Source organism: Nymphalis io, chromosome 11 (genome assembly GCF_905147045.1).
Source record: "Nymphalis io chromosome 11, ilAglIoxx1.1, whole genome shotgun sequence".
Lineage (NCBI taxonomy): Eukaryota > Metazoa > Arthropoda > Insecta > Lepidoptera > Nymphalidae > Nymphalis > Nymphalis io.
Window position 1 is genome coordinate 6,083,471 of NC_065898.1, and position 23,457 is coordinate 6,106,927.

Here is a 23,457-nt window from a genome sequence, read left to right on the forward strand (position 1 = left end):
AATAAAGAAAAACCTTTTGCTGCTATGTATATTATTTAGTGTGTAAGTGCTTATTAGGTGTAACTTTAGTATATATATCCTATAGCTATAAGACTATATAATTCGCGACTTCATTATTTAACAAACAGTATCATTTCAACATTCATGTGTTTCAATACATCTTCCCTACATATGTATTATATATTATAAATCATAACATAACTACCTATAATACCTACAGTAACAGCCTGTTAATGTCCCACTGCTGGGCTAAGGCCTCCTCTCCCTTTTGAGGAGAAGGTTTGGAGCTTATTCCACCACGCTGCTCCAATGCGGGTTGGTAGAATACACATGTGGCATAATTTCAATGAAATTAGACACATGCAGGTTTCCTCACGATGTTTTCCTTCACCGTCAAGCACGAGATGAATTATAAACATAAATTAAGCACATGAAAATTCAGTGGTGCTTGCCCGGGTTTGAACCCACGATCATCGGCTAAGATTCACGCGTTCTAACCACTAGGCCATCTCGGCTTATCACCTATAATATCTAAAATATTTAAAACACCTGACTTCACGTCTCTTCTTATAACAGGGGGCGCTGGTTCATTTTTCGCTGAGACAATAGGAATTACGATTCAGTTAACATTATTGCCAGTAGTCACCATTCCACGTGGACTCGGATTTGTACACTAGCTATGTTTAATTTTGATCTGTACCTATTTAAATTTGGTTAGTGTACATTTTTATATATGATTTATTTAAATAATTTATTATGATTTTGTACTAAACAATTGACATATAAAATATAAATAATAAATACAAATGATTTCTTTTTTAAATTGAAAATAATTTACGAAATAAAAATGATATGATAATATTATATTTTGAAATTATAAACGTTTTGTTTTGCCTCGACCAAATATGGTGTACACACTTACGTAAACGCATACACACGCGCATATAAAATCCTATACTTGAGGAGCGGTGACTTAAACACGGTTTACCAATGCATAAAAATCGGTGACATATATAATATTCGATATATGTATTTATACTAATAACTACTTTCAGAATTACCATCAAAATTTTCTTGTAGAATAAATAACAAGCTATTAGTAACCTATAAGTAGGCGATAATAACTCACCTACAGTAATATTATTTTCAAAAACTTTGATATGATAAAGAGGCTTTTATTTTAATATTATATATTATATTTGACAACAATCTATTCATATAAAAAATATTCAGGCCATAACTATGTTTTATATCATAATTTCGCAAATATATCATCACATTGCAAATGTGTTGTCTAATTTATATTAAATAAATTAATTTCATACTAAACAATATAATTGATTCTATTTTCGAGAGTCCAAAACAATGATTTTATGCTTTGCGTTGTATTACTAATTAACGTGATTGATAATTAAATTGTTTGTCAAGTTATATGATATGATATGATAATTTATGTAAATAAATTATAAAAATGAAAATATGATGAAGTTTTGTTATTTGTTTTTTATTAAATGACAGATTCTGACAGTCGCAGGTTCGATTCTTAGGCTTTTGACTTATTGTCATACCAAAACCGAGCTCGACGCTTAGTAAGAGAAAGTAGTAATTAAAAGTAATATTCATTAGGCCTTAAAAATAGATTATTATTAGTACCACCATAATTTAATTAAATAGTTCGTTGTCATAATGACCTTTGTGTTATTCTATATTAGTTAATCAATTTACACAATTGATTTTAAAAATGAGTACTGGCGATGTCGCTGTTTTATTTTATATAAATAACGTGAAGGTACATAAACAGATATACGAAAATAAATCTGTACAAAAACATATGACGCTGTGACATTTCGTCCAGAAGCAGCCATTCGGATATTTCGATATTTGTATAGCAAAAATTGTTTTCCATTTTGTATTTTATTCAATTCACAGAATATCACGTACGAATTGCGTGTGTGTTTATGTAAACGTAGCTGTGTCAAAATGTATTATAATGTTTGTGAGTTGACGGGCCGTTATCATGTTTGTACGAACCAACAAACATTACGCCGCACCACCAGCCTTCATTACAAATGACGTGATTACCATTCTATAAATATCAGCTTTGTATTTTTTTTAATAAATAATTATTAATTTTTTTATTACATTACATTATACTTATAATAAGTGGTAAGAACGCGTGAATCTTAACCGATGATCGTATGTTCAAACCCCGGCAAGCACCACTGAATTTTCATGTGCTTAATTTGTGATTATAATTATAATATAGATTTGAAGACAAAAAAGCTTAAAAAAACTTATGTACAGTTTTAAATTTTTACAATTATATGTAAATTTTTTAAATATGTTTTTTTTATAAATAAATTGTCTATCTGTACAAATAAATGAGGAAACCTTTTGTTTTAAATGCTTGACTGAAAAACTATATTAATATACATAAAAGTTATGCTATGAAATCAGTGCGTTTCGGAGAAAATTTTAATATATAATATTATTATATAAATAGCTGCGTCGTAGTAGTTTTGCCCGTTTTAAATATTATAAAAATGACAAATGAAGATTGTGTACATATTTTTTTCTCAAGTTTGGTAAATAATATTTATAGTCGAAATTCGACCCTTGAGCGAACACTTATATAATATTTAGGGAATTTTATATTACTTTATTAACTAATGTAAAAAAGACAGAAATTTTCCATACTCTTCTTCGCTCAGCGTTTTAAATTATTCAATTGGAAAAGTTTCTTCGAGATAAATCGTTGGAATAAAAAATGTAAATAAAGTTTATGTTACTGCTCGTATTTACAATGAACGCGGTACCGATAGAAAAGAAAGTTTTTACTAAAATAAACTTATTTCAATACTAGTATATATATGTAATAAATTTAATTTTTTTTACTCTTTTTTACCAAACGTTTTTAGTATTTTGCATAAATGGAGTTTTATTTTAATGTACGATAATTTTGTATTTTAACCTCAAATACATTTCTTGTCCTTGTAAAATACGAAGGATTTAAAAGAATTTAAAAGAGAACTAAACAACATCAAAACAAGCTGGCATACCAACTATTTATATTTACTGGTGGTAGAGCTTTGTGCAAGCTCGTCTGAGTAGGCACCACCCACTCATCAGATATTCTACCGCAAAACAGCAGTACTTGGTATTGTTGTGTTCCGGTTTGAAGGGTGAGTGAGCCAGTGTAATTACAGGCACAAGGGACATAACATCTTAGTTCCCAAGGTTGGTGCGCATTGGTGATGTAAGCGATGGTTAACATTTCTTACAATGCCAATGTCTAAGGGCGTTTGGAGACCACTTACCATCAGGTGGCCCATATGCTCCGTCCGCCTATTCTATAAAAAAAAAAAGAAAAAAAAAACTAAACGCTTAAAAATAACGTTAAGTATAGACACAATTTATTTACAAACGCATTTGCAACGATCGATTCTAAATCGGTTAAAAAATTGTCTTTTAGTGATTTCCACGTGAGACCAAGAGGCGAGAGGCGCATCCACGGGTCGATTGGATGATATGGAGGTGCCATATCATCCAATCGATCCGTTCAAAACTTTTAAGTTTGTTATATGACTTTTGGCTCTAGCTATACTTTACCGGCTACGTCATTTCCTATTCTCGCTCATAATTGTTCTGAATACCAGGTTACTTATCCTTGCAACTGTAATAAAATCTGTCGCACTAAGACCATTAAGTATCTGTATATCTATATATCCATTTAGTATCTTAAGGCTAAATTGGAATGATCACATTCAATCTATAATTTCACGTATAAGGAAAATAATGTATGTATTTAGATATCTTAGGGCATCTGTTTGTTTCCATACTTTAAAAAGTGTATATTACGCACTTATGCAGTCTAATATCACTTACTGTATCACAGCGTGGGGAGGTGCTGCTAAGATCAATATACTTCGATTGGAGAGAGCACAAAGACTTTTATTAAAAATTATGATCTCTCAGCCTATCCGTTTCCCTACAGTTGAACTATATAAATCCTGTAAAGTTCTCACAGTGCGTTAACTGTATATACTGCATTTCTTCGGAAGCATAAAAATATTCCCTTTAATACTAAGTTTGTATATTGTAATAGAATAAATAAGAAGATCGATATTTTCTCACTTACGACTTACCAGTGTAAAATGCAAATGACCAACTGGCTTTTCAATTTGGGCTATGATGAGACTGAATTATTACTAAAACGATCAATATAACATTGACCAAACTTATTTTTCCTTCCTACCCCATCCCTTCCTTATAGTATATATATTGTTAAATTAAATGATATTTGATTGTTATGTTTGCAATGAACAAATAATAAATAAATGTGCTGTCGAATTGGAGGGCGTTAGTAGCTACGACACAGTATTATACTATTGTAGTTACTGTCGTATATAGTGTTTAAGATATGTAAAATTTGTTCAAAATAAATAAATAATAAAAATTCACTCATATATAAATATAGCTATATACCTCTTGCGCTAAAACCTCGAAATGTATATTGTATATTTTTTTCATTCTATTTATAAGTAGAAGTGTTATTTGTGATATCATGAAGTAAATAGTGATCATAAAAAATATTAATAACTATGGTCTGGAATGCCGGGAATAACTCAAAATCAAGTAAGTTATTGTTAACCATACAAAATGAAAGAACCCCCACGAGCAAACAATAATATCTAGTTTATCTGTATGCGCAGTTAAGCATTATCTATTATTATACAAGAATTCCATTGGAAAAACCACTCTGTTGATATCTAATTAGGTTGTTTTTATAATCTGTAATCAAACATTGAAAGGGGTATAAGAAGCAGAATACGCTACAAGATAGCATCATTTGAATAAACTCAAACTAGTAATTAATTCTATATTATATTAACATTATAATTGTCGGTTAACTGAAACTTGGAGATTTAATAATTATGAATTCTAAAATAATTCTTGCTTTCTGTATTGTTGTAAGTATATTTTTAAATTAAATAATACGATTATTATTGTTCAATTTAGAATAATAAATATTGCGGTTACTACTTTTACAGATCACAATAGCAGCTGCGGTGCCTGCTCAACCAGGTTTCGCAGGATGGGGTGGATGGCCACCAGCGGGTGGAGTTAATCCTTGGATACCACCGTGGGTCTCCGCAGCCCCGTGGTACCCACAATGGTCACCCTGCACTACTATTGGATCGTCCTGTGTTGATTGCACAACAAAGCTCGTTTGCACTAAAGTAGGAGGTATACAAAGAGCCTGCAGTGACCCAACCATGCCGCACTGTAATCTCGGTGAATGTTCGGCCACGCCTTCCGAAGAATGTGCAGTACCCGACGCCCCTGCGAATACGCCTCAATAAGAATGCGTTTAAATGCAATTATCACACTTTGATCTAAATGTTATTGCTTTTTACAATACAATAAATTATAAAATAAAAATTCAAGTTTTCGGCAAAGTAATACAGCATTTTTTAATTTTACGTCATCACTACCCTTTTAAATATATACAAAATTCAAGTAAAATATATATAAGGAAAAAAATGTGTATTTGAAATTATAAAGAAATAACATATGATTAGTAGTCTAATAGAATGATCTATTCTGAAGTCCCACGGACGACAAAACTTATATAAATATTTATAGCTCTATTGACTTCAATATTATAAAATAACTGATAAGACTTGTTTATTTATGTATAAATTTGAAGGGGCTTATTGGAATTTTGTGATTGTAAATACCTTTTAAATACTTACTTGAAGTATTAAGTATTCAAAGACCCTTATTTCAAACTATATCCATCTATATAAGTATAAATATATAAAAAGTGAGATTTCCAGAACTTTCACAACATGTACCAACACACACACACACAAATTGTACCAAGTATATATCAAACTCATATCATAGTTACATTACTCTGGCCTGAAGGACCATCCACATATATTATATAAATTGTTGACCTTGGTGTGCATACTCAATTAAAATTAACCAATTGTACACGACATACTACAGTGTACAAGTGTGTGTGCAAGCACAGGTTCACTCATAGTCCAATGGGTCGAAAATCCGAAAAAACAGGAAAGAGATCAAGCTTAAAACCATTTAATTTTTGTTTAAATAATATTTTTGTAGTTATTTTAGTTAAAAATATATATTTTAAGTAATATTTATTAATTACAACATTGTCATAAATAAATTATCATTATTAATATTAGATCTTATGTGAAGCCCTATCGACAGATTCATCATTCTCTTCAAATGTAGAAATTCCAATTTTTAAAATGAAATCGTTCTGAAGAGTGCACACAAATCAAAACTATATTGCCTTCATATGGGTCCCTATTGAAGCCTTGAAATTGAGTTCAATCGTGTACAGTACCTATTTTGATATTTACACGAATATGACATTTTGTACCTGCAACTATGTATGAAAGTTATATACTTGCAAGTTTCATTTAATTCCGTTATGTAACTTTTGAAACAGAACGGAATTTAATCAACAGAACACGTGCCTTTCGCATATGCGAAACATAGATATTTATATATGTATTTAGAACACTACGGTATATCTGTACAAAAATATTTTATATTCAGTTAAAATTATAGAAATATAAGTGTATAAATAAACGCGAATATACACAAAGAAGTTAATAAAAATTTTAAAAATAAATGTGTGCATTTGCGATTAAAGTAGTAGATAAAAATTATATGCAAACATTTAAAATCCAAAACTAACATTTAAACATACAGAGATTTGGTAACATTAAAATTTATGAAAGGAAACATATACAATGGTTAATCCAGCTTAGATACTCTCTGCACATATGAGTTTTTCCAGGAAGAAACCATACGATATCAATATGCATACGCCTCTTTTTACAATACAAATGAATTTACAAATATTATTATAATAAATATTTTGAAACACCAAAACTTTTTTATGCTACTCTAATAACAACATTTAAAAATTATACTTGTATAATTTTAATAAGATAAAATATATATTAAATAATGTAAAGTATATTATATATTAATCAATTTATATTTTGAAATAAGGCTTAAATTACTTAACAGATCACTTTGATCGATGTGAATTGAATTCTAGATATTTTTTAATGATAAATTTAAAAACTTACCTAAACCCTATATATAATAGACTTCCAGCCGTTCGAATTTAATTCATACTTTCGCGTATGGTAAAAGTAAGAAATAATTATATATTTTTTTTCTTTTTCTAAAATCCACTTGTTAGTAAATACACTTGTTGATGAGCTTATGTGCGTAAGACCTCTTTAATAGAAATGGGAATTATATTAAAAGGAAGAATTACATTAAAATATATTTTTTTGTTAATTGTTTGTTACTTTCCCACTAATTCCCTCGAATTTATTTGCTTAGTTATGTTTTTCAGTAACCCAACGAGAAAATGCAACGATGCAGTTTTAGGTTCTTATTGTGAATATTCTTCGTGGTACTGATTGCATAACTAGGTAAATTTATTTTGTACAAACAATACATTTAACGTGGTAATCTTGGGTTTACAAGTAATCGTCTAGTTTTGAACGAAATATCGCCAGGAAACATGTATGAGACATTTTTATAATATACTCAAATGCATAGTGAATCCAAATCTTTTTTAGTAGTTGATTCTTTGGCGGAGGCAAACTTTTTTCTTTTTATGCAAAGGATCATTTTATTCAAAGGATCACCACCCAGGAGCATCTGCAACGCCGGAGGGGTTGGTATGTTGCCTGTTGGTTGGCTTTTAAGGAATGAATAGGCCTTTTCTTGAAGGTTCCCAAGTTATACCGGTTCTGAAAAACCGCCGGCAAAAGCTGGTTCCACAGAGTGGATGTACGAGGCAGGAATTGCCTTAAAAATCGCGCTGTTTTGGGATTACTAACATCGAGGTGGTGTGAATGGAATTTGGATTTATATACTAATTGTATTTTTTTATAGTATACTATAAAAAAATAGTAATATACTAATTGTATTTTTTATAGTATACTATAAAAAAATACAATTAGTATATAAAGGTAGGCGGACGAGCATATGGAGTACCCGATGGTAAGTGGTCACCAACGCCCATAGAAATTTGCATTGTAAGAAATGTTAACCATCGCTTACATCACCAAAACGCCACCAACCTTGGGAACTAAGATGTTATGTCCCTTGTACCTGTAATTACACTGGCTCACTCACCCTTCAAACCGGAACACAATAATACCAAGTACTGCTGTGTTACTGGACATGAACGCCTATGGACATCTGCAAACCTTCAGGTGTTGCAGATGTCTATGGGCGGTGGTATTCACTTTCCATCAGGTGAGCCTCCTGTTCGTTTCCCCCTCTTACATATACCTATATTTCTATTAAAAATAAACAAATAAGAAATGACGGTACATTTTATATAAATAGATAATTAATTTATTGAAATCCTCATAATAATTTACAATTGATGTGCAACTTCTGAACAAAACAATAAACTTTCCATTGTTGACTGCACGCTGTTGGAAAACCCTGTAATGTAAATGTTCGCGATTTCCTTGTTTGTACTTTCTAAGCGGAGGATAGCTTGTTTAGATAACCACTTCAATATAAAAGCAGTGGAATATACATCTGTAGGCATTGATTAAAATCTAATAATGGTTGTTTTTAGAAACATTGTGACATTACTCGTACTGGTAAGAAATTAGAAAATCATTTTTTTTCGATTTAATTTTTTCTCATGATATGAAACATAAGAGCTAAGATGGCCCAGTGATAGTAGTTTAGATTTGTCTAAAAATTACTGACTAGTTAATTTGTTTTAATAGTTCATCCCGTCCTCGGCGAAAGAATGTTTTGTTGATTGAATGTGATGTTGGCAGTTTGGTGAAATAAACTATAAAATTAAATTATCTTTCTCCCCAAGAGGATAGCGCATTATCAACTGCTAGTTTATTTTAATATGCAAAAATTATATTATTGAAACCTTATTAATCTTATTAATTATATATATCTATTTCTCATTTTCTAAATGCAATATATTCTGCAAATAAACATACTTTTAATTAATAAAAAAGATAAGTAAACTATTACTGTACTACCGCAAAAATGTTTCTTTATGTTCGACTGAAACAAATATTTGTTCCATTTCGTTTATTTACATTCAATACAAGAAAATTCAACGGAGAGCTGTGAAAAGAATTCTAATAATGAAATGATTACTCTTCAGATTATATTTACATGCATTAATCTTCTTAAATTTCAGAGCACTTTGTTGACTGTTTGTTACGGTCAAGTGTCTCAAGGAGGGCCGCACGGACCGCAAGGTAGCCCACACCAAGATCAAGGCAGAATTCGACGCCAAGTATCTCAAGGTGGACCGCATGGGCCTCAAGGTGGCCCACACCGAGAACAAGGCAGAATTCGACGCCAAATATCACAAAACGAAGACGAAAATAATGAAGACCAAGCTAGTCCCAACATACAGCAAAATCCGCAAAATTGGACGACATGTGATATTACAGCTGTACCAAGGATATCCTGTCACGACTGCAACACTCGCTTAATCTGCAAACCGATTGGTGGTATTTTGAAGGTCTGCAATAATCCGGCTAGACCATATTGCAATTCCGGTATTTGTTCCCCTATACCAAGTTCTATTTGTATTTAAATGTTTCAAACATTTAAAAAAATTAAAGATCATTAAAATTAATAATATTTGTTAAATAATGGGACAAATTTGGTGGATGGTTTATTTGAATAAAATTATTTAAAATATTTCTATTTCTTTTAATTTCAACAATAAAAAAAAAAACAAACTAAATCACACATTCACGATTCGGATTGTGTTGGAAAAAGCCTATACAATTAACATTCTCCACTGTCTGTAACTACACTTGACAAAAGAATTCAATTAGGTTAGAGTTTATAGGAGCAGGATAAATGTTAGTGTTTAATGAAAATTCCGCGCTTTTGTAATGTGGACTATATCTTGCAACCCATGTCAGACGAATAAAAGCCCTGAAGGTACGGAGAATATACGCTGTACCTAAACACTTGGCCACCCAATTGCCAATTAACCTGCTATTGTACTATTTGAAATATTAATATGTGTAAAATAATAGAAGTGCCTGGTAACGAGACTATGTTGTCTCGTAAATTGAGTTGAGTTGCAAAAATGTACAACCCACATTATAATTATTATTCGAAAATTGATTGATTAATGATTGAATTGATTGATGTATTAAATTTATATTTCAACTAACTGCTCTTTTCTAACAATCGAGAAATAGTTATATAGTATTAAAGTGATGACATGATTCTTTTTGATATATAATATTCTAATTATTGGTACTTAGGAAAGAAATTGTCTATTACTATTTAGATTTAAATGAGTTGACATTTTCTCATTAGTATAAGATAATAGATTGAATATTAATTTAATTTTTTTAATTATAATTATTTTTTTATTTCAACTATTGACTACAAATAACGACAAACCATATATTGTGTTATTATTTGTTACTGCAATGTAGGTACTTTGTTGTTTACCTTTTTGAAGTACAGTTTAAGAAGGTGGAAGAGCATATCGATCACATCGTGGGAAATGATCATTTTTAAGCATAGACAATGGCAATGCAAGACATAAAAATCAATCCAAGCTCAATATTCCACTATGTAGGGATCTCACATATTACTTCCTTGTCCAAATAGTTAGTTACACTGGTTCACTATTGACGCTTAGCGTAAATATTGAATGACTGTTAGACGAATAGCGAATAACGGATAGCTCTACCAAACCACAAAACTACTAACAGGGACCTATTTGTGTTTAAAAAATATTTTGTACGATATTAAAAAATTATTTTAATTACAGCTTTTTAAAATGTAATTACTGTGTACACATACCTTCAGATATTTAAAATGCATTTATAAAAATATAAAATAAGCAACATGAAAAACTCCGAGCAACACAAACACGATGTCGTCAACATACGCTTACAAAGATATTTGAATGTTTAGATATCATTATCTCGCCTGTATTGTGACTGTTCACTTTTATCAAGCTTGTTGTCAGAGCCATGCATCACGACCTCACGAGTATTACTCTATTGTTTAAATATGTCCGCGTAAGAGAACCGTCTTTTCTCTACGGCTTGTAACTAATTGTTGGATTCAGAACATTGTTTACTTTGGGTTTAATATCACGCTTATGTAATACCAGGGCTGGGATGATCGTAAAATTTCGTAAATATTTGTCAATGTAAATCTTAGTTGATCATGATTAAAGTCTTAAATTATGTTTATGGTTTTTATATATTGTGCGTGTAATACATAGTTTTGTAATTACTAAATTTTACATAACACGATGTATATATTTCGAAATTATTAAATATGATTTTCAAACAAAGTATCTCTTTTTTCTTTAATATATTATTTTTATAGAAGCAAAGTCCATTTTGTGACTATTATGTCTGCTATGTGGCTAAAACCTAAAATATATTCGTTAACATCGCATCTTGATAAAGATGTTTTTACAATGAGGCAAATGTAAAATTTATACGTAGTAGGGTAATTATAACATACAAGCTGCGACAACATAAATATTATAAATTAGTAACTCCAAATGCAGTTGAAATATCGTTCATTACAGCAAAAAAGGGGATTTGTTTAACACATCCTGACCACAAGAACGATGTGACGTAAAATAATCTGATAATAATTACAAAATTATCTAGCTATGCAAAAGTATCTGCTTATCTGTGTGCAGGAGAGTCGGTATTATGTGTTTATTGTGTATATATGTCGTAGGAAGATATCCTTGTCTGTAATATTCATATCACTGTTTAAGATACATTGGTGTACATTGGTGTATTTTTATAGTATTATATTGCTATCAGTTAGGTATACCGCTAATGCATTTTTAATGATATCATTATGCATTTCATTATAATTATTATTAGTGCTTGTTAAGCTGACAACAATTGTCAATCGAGTGTCAATAGATTGCATTAACGGTTGTTAAAAATAGCAGCTATTAAATTTTGGCAAGATAATTTAATAATAATAATTTAATTTATGAATAATTTTATCTTTGTTCAACCCTCCGAATTTCATTCACCGGTTCTTATCGGGCCAGGGTATTTTCTTTTCCGAATCGGTATTAGTTTTTAATTTGATCAAAGATAATAATGATTTAATTTGATTTGTTCCTCAAAGGTAAATTCTTCGAACAGCTTAGTGATTCTATTTATTTGTTATTTATTTTATTATTCTAGGTCGTAAATAAAGAAATACGCTTAGGTATACGACGCACGGCTAGGCCGTACTGCAAACGTCGACCGTGTAAATAGTAAATCGACTAAACCGCAGTAGTCTAATATTGCAAACGCCGAAATAGCAAAAATCTACTTTGTTTGAAAGATTTTTTAATAGGAATTACTAGTTACTTTCACATTTAAGAATACTTTCATATAAGTCTATATTATATCTTTTTAGCTAAAATAAGAAAAAAATTACACGTTTATAACATAAATATTTGTTGCAAACTAATAGTAGTCACTCCTATAAAACAGTCACTAATAAACCAGTGCCGTGATTTTAGACTAGATTGAATACCACAACAAAGGTCATATCCAGAATAATAATTATCATGACAATTAACAGCATTATAATACTTTAACATTAGAACAAATTAACAATAAAATACCATATTTAAAGTTAAAACGACAGCCCTGTCGTAAGGAATTTTGCATAAATGCTATTATTTATCAGGTGTATATAAACTCGATTTACTTTCTACCTTTCAATCAAATCGAACATCATCACTACGGTACAGTTTCGTACTTCAAAATAATCTATTAAAAAAAAATGGCAGTTGGAAACATCTACGTATTCGCTTTCTTTACAGCGCTGGTGAGATATTCTTATACACTTTTTGGCTGTTTTTTTTTTTTGGCATCCTCTCCTCTTGAGGAGAGAACTTGAAGCTTATTCCACTTTTTCACGGTTTGGTGGATTTTGAATTTGATCCGACACATGCATGATTTTTTTAAGAAATTTTTCTTCACCGCTGACCACGAGATGATATATAAATACAATAAACACATGAACTTTAGTTAAAATGCACGTGCTATATATATTGGTACTAATAATGGCAAGACGTAAATTTGAAAAATTAACAATAAATATAATTTCATATAATAAAGAAAAAGGACAATCAAAATATGTAATCTAATCTCGATATTCATTTACAGGTAGCTGTAAACTTAATTTTTGCTGAGGAGAGTTCTTTAGAACAGGGATCAGAGTTCTATGATCAGGTAGATGTCGGTGCTGACGCTGAACGTGAAGCGAGGTCGCCTCAAGAGAGAACTTTCTTCAACCTGTTCCCTGTAACAACCAGCTGCAACTATACCACACAAGTATTACAAAGTTTTCTTCATAAAAATCTTTATGATGATGACTATTTTCAGTGGAGTTTATCAATAAATATCAATGTTACAATACTCAAGTCTGTTTGTAAACACAATGTTATTGAATAAAATCTTCAAGTTAATTCTGTACACAAAATATGATTTTTCAGGCCGGATCCACTTGCGCCAGCTGTACCCAGGCACTTCGCTGCCTTGCCAGCGGTGTAGGCATTGTACGAAACTGTCGCGGATTCCTTCCCTACTGCAACGCTGGAAGATGCTCATTCATTCCCAGCTCCGGTTGCAACGGTTCCGGTTAAATAAAACAATATCATAAACCTATCGTTAAACAGGTAAGCACAATTTCTATCATAATACCTTAATAATATAATTAATAATACGTTTAAAAAAATATAAATAATTGTTCATTTGTTTCAGATCACAACACCGCAATGAAATAAATAAAATAATTTGAAATGCAATCTAAATCATAAAATTATTTGAAATAAATATTTATTAGCGTCTACTTTTGTTTTACTATTTCAAATCTATTTACTCAACCTTTTAATTTTGATATTATAAATTATCTTGCATAAAATAAGTAATAGTAATTACTTATTTTATGCAAGATAATTTGTTAATTTGTTATTAGGAAATCTTATAAAATCTTTGAAAATACGATAATCATATTTTAATAAGGAATTATACTACGAGGACAGTATATAATTAAAACAAGTTTATAATGACTGTATTCATTTATTTACAATAAATAGGACTCTAGTTGATTAAATAGTTACCTACAATCTTAAAAATACATCAATACTATCTAAAAAGACAATGGAAAGAGGACTACAGTATAACATTTTCAAAATTTATTATCTTTATGTGGTCACCGAAAGTTGCTTGCTTATTGTCCAAGATAAGAAGTAGATATTTATTAAAAATGGTATTAAAGCTCAAAGCTTAAAACGTGACATTTGAAAATTCACAAAATAATTAAACTGCTTATTTGTCAAACACAGCTAATTCTAGTCAGGAAAGAGACCATTCTTCGATATGTTAAACAATGAATGTAGGAATTATCACAACTCGTAATATAAATGGGAATTTAATATAGTTTAAACCATTTATTGTAAGTATTTAAACATTTTCAGATAATTTTTCTAATTTTTTTTTAACTTTGACTAGTATTTATCAAATTAGAATCTACAATATTTAATTTAGACACGTATAATTTGCGATTGGCAATGTAATCTTAAAATTTATCTAGTATTTAAGTTATTATGCATCTGTTAGTCACGATCGAGCCAATGTCGTCATCATAAATATATCCGAAGTTGCCATCACCGCTAGCCTTTCAATTTCAATACCATTTAATGGCTAAATTTATTGTCAGAAATTCAGTAATCATGATCCCGCAGTTAAAATACATGTACCTAATTATACATCTGTTACCATTGATATGCCATAGTTGTCTGCGTATGCATGAAATCGAAGCCGAAAATACCGTTAATTAAGAAATCGTAGTTAAAAAAAAGAAATTATACAAAATATTTTTAAGTTATTTACGTTTGGCTTCGATCTAGCCGAGTGATTTTCTATCACTCGGCTTACAATGGCATAGCTATTGATTTTTACGCCGACTTGGTAGACTGCTGTTGCGGTAATTCTTCTTAAGGAGAATGTTATCGACGGCTGGAAGCACCAAATACCGTTTTCCTGAAGAGTGATAAGGTACTTTTAATGACCTGAAGTAATAAAACTTAGGATTATCTTTGCTCTGCCAGCGGTTTTTGGCAAATGTATCAGGATTGTTCAAAGATAATGGAGACTGGGGAAGCGGCATGTTCGGTAGATCGTTGTTCAGCGGTCGGTGGAGGTACCGGCCGGTCGGGTGCGAGTTAGCAAGTACTGGCGGCGACGGTAGATCGGAGTCGTCTGAATCGAAGGCTGTGCTAGCTTCGTCATCAGAGAAATATTCCCTGGAACAAAAAACATTTTAAACTTAGGCGTAGCTAATCTGCACGGATATCATTCACAATATAGAATGCAACATAATAAAATAAAACTAATTTTTAATTTTATGCAATGTAATAAATGCATTAATTTTATGGAATTATGCAATTAATTAATGTACAGTACCTAATCCCGAAATTCTCGTCAGGGGAATGCTTCCTGAAAAATATTTTATATTAGTAATGAAATAGTCTGTCATAATAAAACCACTAAACAAAGATATAAATTTACAACAGTTTTTATCATTAACCTAGTTAACATCGATGAACATAAAAGTGATATTTTTTTAGTTGATTTATAAAATTATAACAATATTTAAGTAACATGCTGTATTGTGTCAAAAATGTTCAAATATTTTTTGACAAAAACTTCCAAATTTTTTTATATACATAAGACATCGACACTAAACATTTATAACGTGATACCTCTAAAACACTTAACATGCCTCTAATTGTTGCTTAGCTTCAGACGAACCTGTTTGAAAAGCTTTAAGCACACCCTAATCTACACATACTATAACAGTCATTGCAACTATAGTCGTATTTTAAACACCTGTATAATTCCTGACTAGGCAATAACAATCTGGCTCTTCCAGACCTACTGTATCGGCCACCAGAAAATCTAAATGAGGGCAATAAACCTAACCGGGCCAACGACCCAATATGACGTTTTTCAAAATTTTCACGCGCTAAATCATCCTCATTATCTGTAACAGATGTAAATTCTGCATAACAAAGTTTTAAATTTGATTAATAAGACAAGTTAACCTGTAACTCACCTACAGATCTTTTATCTTCATTCTCATTATCGTAATATTCTGGAATATCAATGTCATTACGATCAAGTACGTCAGGAAGAGAATATATGGATCGCCTGCTTCTAGTATTACCAGCAGAGTCAATATAAATTGGTCTAAAGAGGCCATGTGCTGGCAACCCAATAGAACCTCTTTTAAGATTCCAATTACCGTCGTATTCCATTTTCGAAACAAAATCAGGCGGAAATCCGACATCGCTTCGTTTGAATACTTGAGAGAGCGGCGGCAACATATCCGGGTTCATTGATTGTTGGAAATCATACATTTCGTTGATGTCAAACGGACCATCTATTTCAGACAACGGTGGTACGGGATTTTGATAGAATGGATAATAATATTCATCACCAACAATTCCGTCTTTTTTATGAATCATTCCATTTCGAGCTAAGGCTTGGATATTACGTTTGTCATTTGGCTGATTATATTGTCCTCTTCCGAAGCGATAGCCATCTCTTGCCAAAGACTGTATATTTCTTTTCATAGCTGAGTAGCTGCGCAGTCGCGCGATCGAAGCTAAATTCCTTTTGTCGTGAGAAACGTCTTCATCTTGTTCTTGCTTGTCTGTTTCATCGTAGGGCGCTCTAAAGGTTGGAAGCTGGCCGTTTTTAGCCAATGTTGAGATGCTTCTTTTGTAACCTGAAGCTGCACTTCTCAAATATCCATCTCTAGCCAAGGCTGCTACATTTCTTTGTGGAAAAGTTGGCCATGTATTTGACGAAGTATCAGTCGGTAATCCTACCACCTATTTTCGAAAATAAATTTTAATAAAAGTCTGTCACTAATATATTATAAATAAATATGAAAGTGTGAGTGAAATCAAGCTCACCTCGTTGATATATATAGAATACGCCAAAATAAGTGCCGTTATACTTATAATCCCGCTCCTATGTCTTCTGAAACCCCAACGCGTATAACCCTTCATCTAAAAACAAACATTGCTCAGTAACATTTAATTAAAAACAAAAGATAATGAAATGTTTTTTTAATGAGCATTTTTATTTGAAGGTAAAATTAAATTATTATTATTATTGAAAATCAGCCTCAAAGTTTATTCTACGACTGTATAAAAGCTTATCGATTGTCAAAAATCTACAAATATTTCGGGTAGAAACAATTCGTATCTCAGAAAATCTAACAAAAGTAAATTAAAGGAGATACCTAATCACATCACATAACTAACGTATTAATTATATTATGATGTTATGTATATAACATGAAAAGCTTCGTTCGTCTTAAATTAGCAACTAAAAAACTTCAATAATAATATTATTATGAAATAAAATTTATCAATACATTTTCTAAATTACTAAATCTAAATTAAATTCAAAATGTAATATGAAAATAAGCAGACGCAACGAGATTTAAACGAAACAATACAATTTATATCTGCAAAAAGTATGGATAATCTCGGCAATAGTCACTCGAAAGATACAAACGTGACAGATTCAATTACGCGAGCGCTACGTTGGTGTTCCTCTCAAATTCAATATGTCGCTATTTCCACTCTCTCACCGATACATTGACAGTCAAGTTATAATAGAAATTTTATTACATTTTAGATGCTGCCTCGTATAAATGCCAAACAGTTACAAAACGTATAGGTATAAATTTTATCAATTCATACTACATGTAGCTGTTTCCATTTTGCTCAGCGTAATTCCATTTTAATAATTAAGAATCTATTTTCAAGTCGAGAGCGACCGTTATTACGTAAGTAACAAACAGGGTAGAGCTCACAAATTTAGAAAATAATTTAGATTTAATTCTGAATAATAATATTCAATGTTAAGTATAATATAAGATAAGAAGATGATGTTATTAAAATTATTATCACTTAAGATTATAAAGCGAAAATATATCTCCGTTCGTTTTTTCCAACAAAAACTCCTACTCAGATTGACAAAGAACCTTCGTTAAGTAATATTTGATAAAAAGATCTCGAAGGAATCATATATTTATGTTTATAGAAGGAGCTTTATTTACAAAAGAAGTATAATAAAGTAGCGACCTAATTTACTTTGTACGGAATAACGTTTTTTTGGAAGTATTATTTTGTATAATGATATAAATTTTTATATATATCGTAACCGAAGAGAATAAAGATATATTTCTACATCATAACAAACGAATTACACTTTATTTTTATTTTTTTTATTATATGCTAGAAAATTACATTAAGGCCTTTGTTTTGCTGAGTCAACGCAAATATTATTAGCCTGATAGATGTGGACTTTTTGTAACATTTTTGATATAACTTTTTTTAACTTACTATGCTAACATGGTAAGAAAAATATCTGCATAACAAAACTAAAATAGATATGTACAAAAATACTTTCTACGTTAGATTTGTAGATATCTGAAAAGCATACCTGTTATCTTTTAAACATAATTCCTAATAAAGAAACCAAAATACTTATGATCACTACCGCCTAAAGAAGTTAGAGCTTTAAGAAATATTAACCTTCCATTACAATACGTCATCACCCCGAGAAGTAACTAGTCATGTCCCCTGTGTTCTGTCTGTTGCACTGGCTCACAATATTAAGTTTATGGTAAGTAGTAAGTGATACAGAGCTCAATTTATTTTTCACATAGTATTAGTAATAGGTACTTACCAAAATAAACAACGTAATAAATTTATGTTAACCTTGATTACAAGAAATTTAGAAGAGTTGTTGTGATATTTAAATAAAAGAAGGAATAAAGTATGTAAAGGCGAATAAATAGCTTTGCTCTTAAATTAAATTCATTTTCAAAAACAATCATACCCGATTATGCCTAATTATACCCTGCGTATGCGACAGGACTGGATGTTTATTGGTTTTAAATACGAACTAAGTGCTAAAACACCGTGTTCGTGGTCTTTAATAATAATTAATCGGATACAAAATGATTTAAAAAAGTAGGTAGGCATATGTTATCTTTTTTTTAATGTAGCTAATTTGTATTCAATTATCATCGACGTTACATTTTATTATTTGCAACATATTAAGAAGTTTAATTCTATATTATTATTTATTCATGTTGTTAAGTAAGTCTTTTTATGAAGTAAAGTTTCGAATGAGCTTAATTTAATCCATTAGAGAGGCATTTGTGATAGCGATCGCGCCTGAAAATTGTGATTTGATAATATAAAAAACTATATAATTATGTTTTTCATAATGATTTTTCCCTGCTAAGAGTGTTTCGTTCTTTATTAGATTTATAAACTTTAATTCATTCATCAATTATTTACTTACATCGTTAACGATAAAACATGTAAACCTACCGTTATTTACGTTGCTATTCATCTAATATATTTAAACCAGATGCCTGATATTAGGGCAAAAATTAAATCTTTAACTTAAAAATTGATAATTATGCGTTAAACTGCAAACGCATTTTGATGTTTTTTTTATTATTAGCAGTTAAACTAAACAGTGAAACGCAACAGTGTTTTTCGTCATTAGAGTAACAATTTTGTGACAATTTTACCTAAGTAAATTGATTAGAAAAATATTTTAATAATTCTGCTATATATTTATTCGTAATTTAAAAAAACTTTCAGATTTATCGTGTTAAAATATTTATTCGAGTACCGTACCGAGTAATACCGATGTTACATTTTTTTATTTCCATTTTTTTTAATAATCATTTATTATAAATTTAATACTTAAAAAAAACTTGTCATTATTAACTTATAATTAATTATACTTACTTTCGCTGTCAACCCTCAGGTACACACTACAAAACTTTTTAATATTTACTCAGGAGTTCTGTTAACTTTATGATCTTGGCGGGAATGATGTCTATTCCAGGGAGTTGGTGCTTTTTATACCATGATTTACTTTCGATGCGCATGCGCGTAGGATAGGCTACATTTGACATAAGATATTTATATCAATATAGGCTTTATTGGTATATAAATAAGACCGAGGGGATCTGACGTAAATTCCTGTCTAGGTGTACATTGGGGAGGAGTTTTCAAGGTACTTACACACTGCAGAATATGCACTTTAATTGATGGGCACTTAGTTTGCTTGGATTGATTTAAATTGAGTGCAGGTGGGTATTGCCACACATAATTATATTTATAAATGATCGAAGGTCTTACTGGAGGTCGCTATTGCGAAATACGTACTCATACATATTGATCAGGCATTACATTTATTTGAATACAAATCCCGAAGGTTTCAGTTTAAAAATTGTTTATTTACTTAAAATGTTAGAATAAATAATAGCTATTTATAACGAATATATATATCTAGCATATCATTTATTTAGTTTACTGAAAATGACTTTATAAGTTAGGTATTCCACAAAACTGCCTCGTTGGTCTAGTGGCTTGATATAAGGCCGCAGACCCGGAGGACCTGGGTTCAATTCCCAGGTCGGGCCAATAAAAAAGTTATTGGGTTTTTCTGTCAGAAAATTCTCAGTAGCAGCTCGGAGCCTGGAAGTTGGAAGTGTGTACACTTCCATGCCTCGGAAAGCCAGTAAAGCCGTTGGTCCTGCGCCTGAACTCTTTCCGGTCGTGTCGGATTGCCGTCCCATCGGATTATGAGAGTTAGAGAATAGAGAGTGCACCTGTGTTTGCGCACACACTTGTGCTCTATAATATCTCCTGCGTAGTTGGCTAATCTCACTTGAGATTGGCCGCCGTGGCCGAAATCGGTCTGGAGGACATTATTCCAGAAAAGGATATGTACCTAAGAAGTCGTATTTATTGAAAGGATAAACATAATATGATGAAAGAAAATAAGTAGGTATTGTATTTTATTTGGGAAAATAAAATACAATTGTATAACATAGAAACCTGTTTGTGACGCTGCAGGTTGCTTTTAAACCAATATAATTTTATATTTTTTTGTATTCCACGCTTAAACAATGTTAACCTAATTCAAGGTATTATGATTTTTAAAATTAGCTAAGCTTATATTATATAAAATATAAAAATATATTATACATAAATTATATAATATCATTTATTATATAAAAATGCCTGTACCTAAATGTCCTACTATTAATAAAAAGCATTTCTCCTTTAAGGTAAAGATTCACAGCCTAAACAACCACGATGCTCCAATGCCAGTTGGGACATAGGTACGTGTAGCATTTGAATTATAAACAAAAAATAAGCTCATGTAAATTCAAAACGCTTGCCCATTTATATAACATAGTTAGTATAAAGAATTAATAATACTTTTTTTTTATATAGAATAGGAAGGTGGACGAGCATATGGGCCACCTGATGGTAAGTGGTCACCAAACGCCCTTAGACATTGGCATTGTAAGAAATGTCAACCATCGCTTATAGCCAATGCGCCACCAACCTTGGGAACTGATTTTATGTCCCTTGTGCCTGTAATTACACTGGCTCACTCACCCTTCAAACCGGAACACAACAATATCAAGTATTGCTGTTTTGCGGTAGAATATCTGATGAGTGGGTGGTACCTACCCAGACGAGCTTGCACAAAGCCCTACCACCAGTACTTTTTGATAAATCATTTATAAATTGAATACTAATAGCTTACTAATACCTTAACTTAGAAAGCTTTTAGTTTTCTTACTTATAGTTTTGTTCCTACATATAGATTTTATGACGTCTGTCTGAATAATCGTTTTTTTTTAAATATCATAATTACAAATAGATTAACGAGTAGCTTATAGGTGTTTCATTATAAAAGTCAAACAAAAATTACATCTATAAATTAAACGAGATACGATAATGAAAGAACTCTAATGAATTAAAGTTTGACACTCCATTATGATGTACATAAAGTTTCCTTTGTTACCTGAATACAAGATACTTAAAAGACGGGCAAAACAGAATACTTAGTATACTTCAAGAAGTATTAAGCACAGTATCATTTAATTAATAATATTATTATGAAACGGTAACAAAAAGTCATTTGAATGAGTAAGCGATCAATAGCTGCTTTCTTTTGAAACTTCAACTAACTTCTGTACATTATAATAGAAATGTTTTTCAGACAATATTTTAGTATTATGATTTTGCTTGGCATACGTAGGCTAAGAGTGTACATAAAACGTTTATATCGTATTATATAGCTAATTCTCTCTAATTCCTGCTTCCCCCTTCTTTCTTAAGTCCACGCGAGCTGATTCTCGATGTCACCGCCTAACTGTGACATCAATTCCATAGCGAACAAAGAAATTTGGCAACTCCTTTCTTTATCGCACTTCCAAAAAATGGAATTCCTTACCAGCTCACGTGTTCCCCTCCTCTTACAACCCGGGTTCCTACAAACGAGACGTGAAGAGGCATCTTGCGGGCCGGCAAGGCGAAGGCGGCTAGTGCAGAACGTTTTTCCCGTCTGTACTGGCCGTCGTCGCGTTTGGACTCTACTACTACTACTTACCATCAGGTGGAGTAGAGTCATTTGCCCTCCCGGCAAATATAAAAAAAAAAAAATACTCTGCGATTATGGGGTGCACGCTAGTGTAGCCAAGTCGGTGTGATCAATTTTCACTTAAGCAATAAATAATTCATTATTTATTACTTACATCTAAACATTTTTCTCCGTAACTCCGTCCTTTGGTAAAAACCATATGAAAATCAGTTGGGTAGTTTTTGAGTATATCGCGGACAACAGACGGCGAGAGTTTATAATATGTAGTTTTAATAGAAATGTTACTTAAAATATTTTAAATACTATGATTTTACATATATTTAGTGAGATTGAATAGCTAAAAAATTCATTTACTTTTTAATAGAAGGTATAATAGGTAGGAAGGTATAATGGCATATAAATGTTTTTTCTAACAATATAATACCTATATAGATAACAAGCTGTCTCTATCATATCCTGTGGTGAATTGTATATATACATAATTTGTAGTGTAGTAGTTGTTTGTAGTGTAGTAGTACAATGAGTGAACAGTTTCATTAAAAATAGTTCCAGGAGTTTCCATGAAATGTAGGTATTTCAATAACAATAAACTATTTATTAATTTTTTACATTAAATGTAATGATTACTTCTAATACATACGAAATACATTCATTGCATGTCAAATGAATTAAGTACAAACGTGAATTTTAAGTTAGATTTGGCATTTAATTTATTAAAACAACATTTTATAAGGACGTCCTTGATTCTCTGTGCCCTTAAATATTTATTAATCAATTTAAAAAAAAAGTTGAGTAAAATTATCGGCGTCACTAATTTTTTTCTTTTATATATATTAGTATCTTATATTTTATGATATAAAAT

At 30.9% G+C, this 23,457-nt stretch overlaps 1 protein-coding gene across 1 annotated transcript; it reads right to left on the bottom strand.

The window, feature by feature from the left end:
* Positions 1 to 14,111: 14,111 nt before the first annotated feature.
* Positions 14,112 to 20,012, bottom strand: LOC126771854 (neuropeptide-like precursor 1). Its single transcript, XM_050491995.1, has 6 exons — positions 19,937 to 20,012; positions 17,066 to 17,161; positions 16,201 to 16,981; positions 15,975 to 16,128; positions 15,549 to 15,581; positions 14,112 to 15,388 (listed from the first exon to the last, which is right to left on the bottom strand). Exons 2-6 carry the CDS (start codon positions 17,159 to 17,161, stop codon positions 15,031 to 15,033), a joined length of 1,422 nt encoding a protein of 473 aa, XP_050347952.1. The 5' UTR covers positions 19,937 to 20,012; the 3' UTR covers positions 14,112 to 15,030.
* Between the last annotated feature and the right edge of the window lie 3,445 nt (positions 20,013 to 23,457).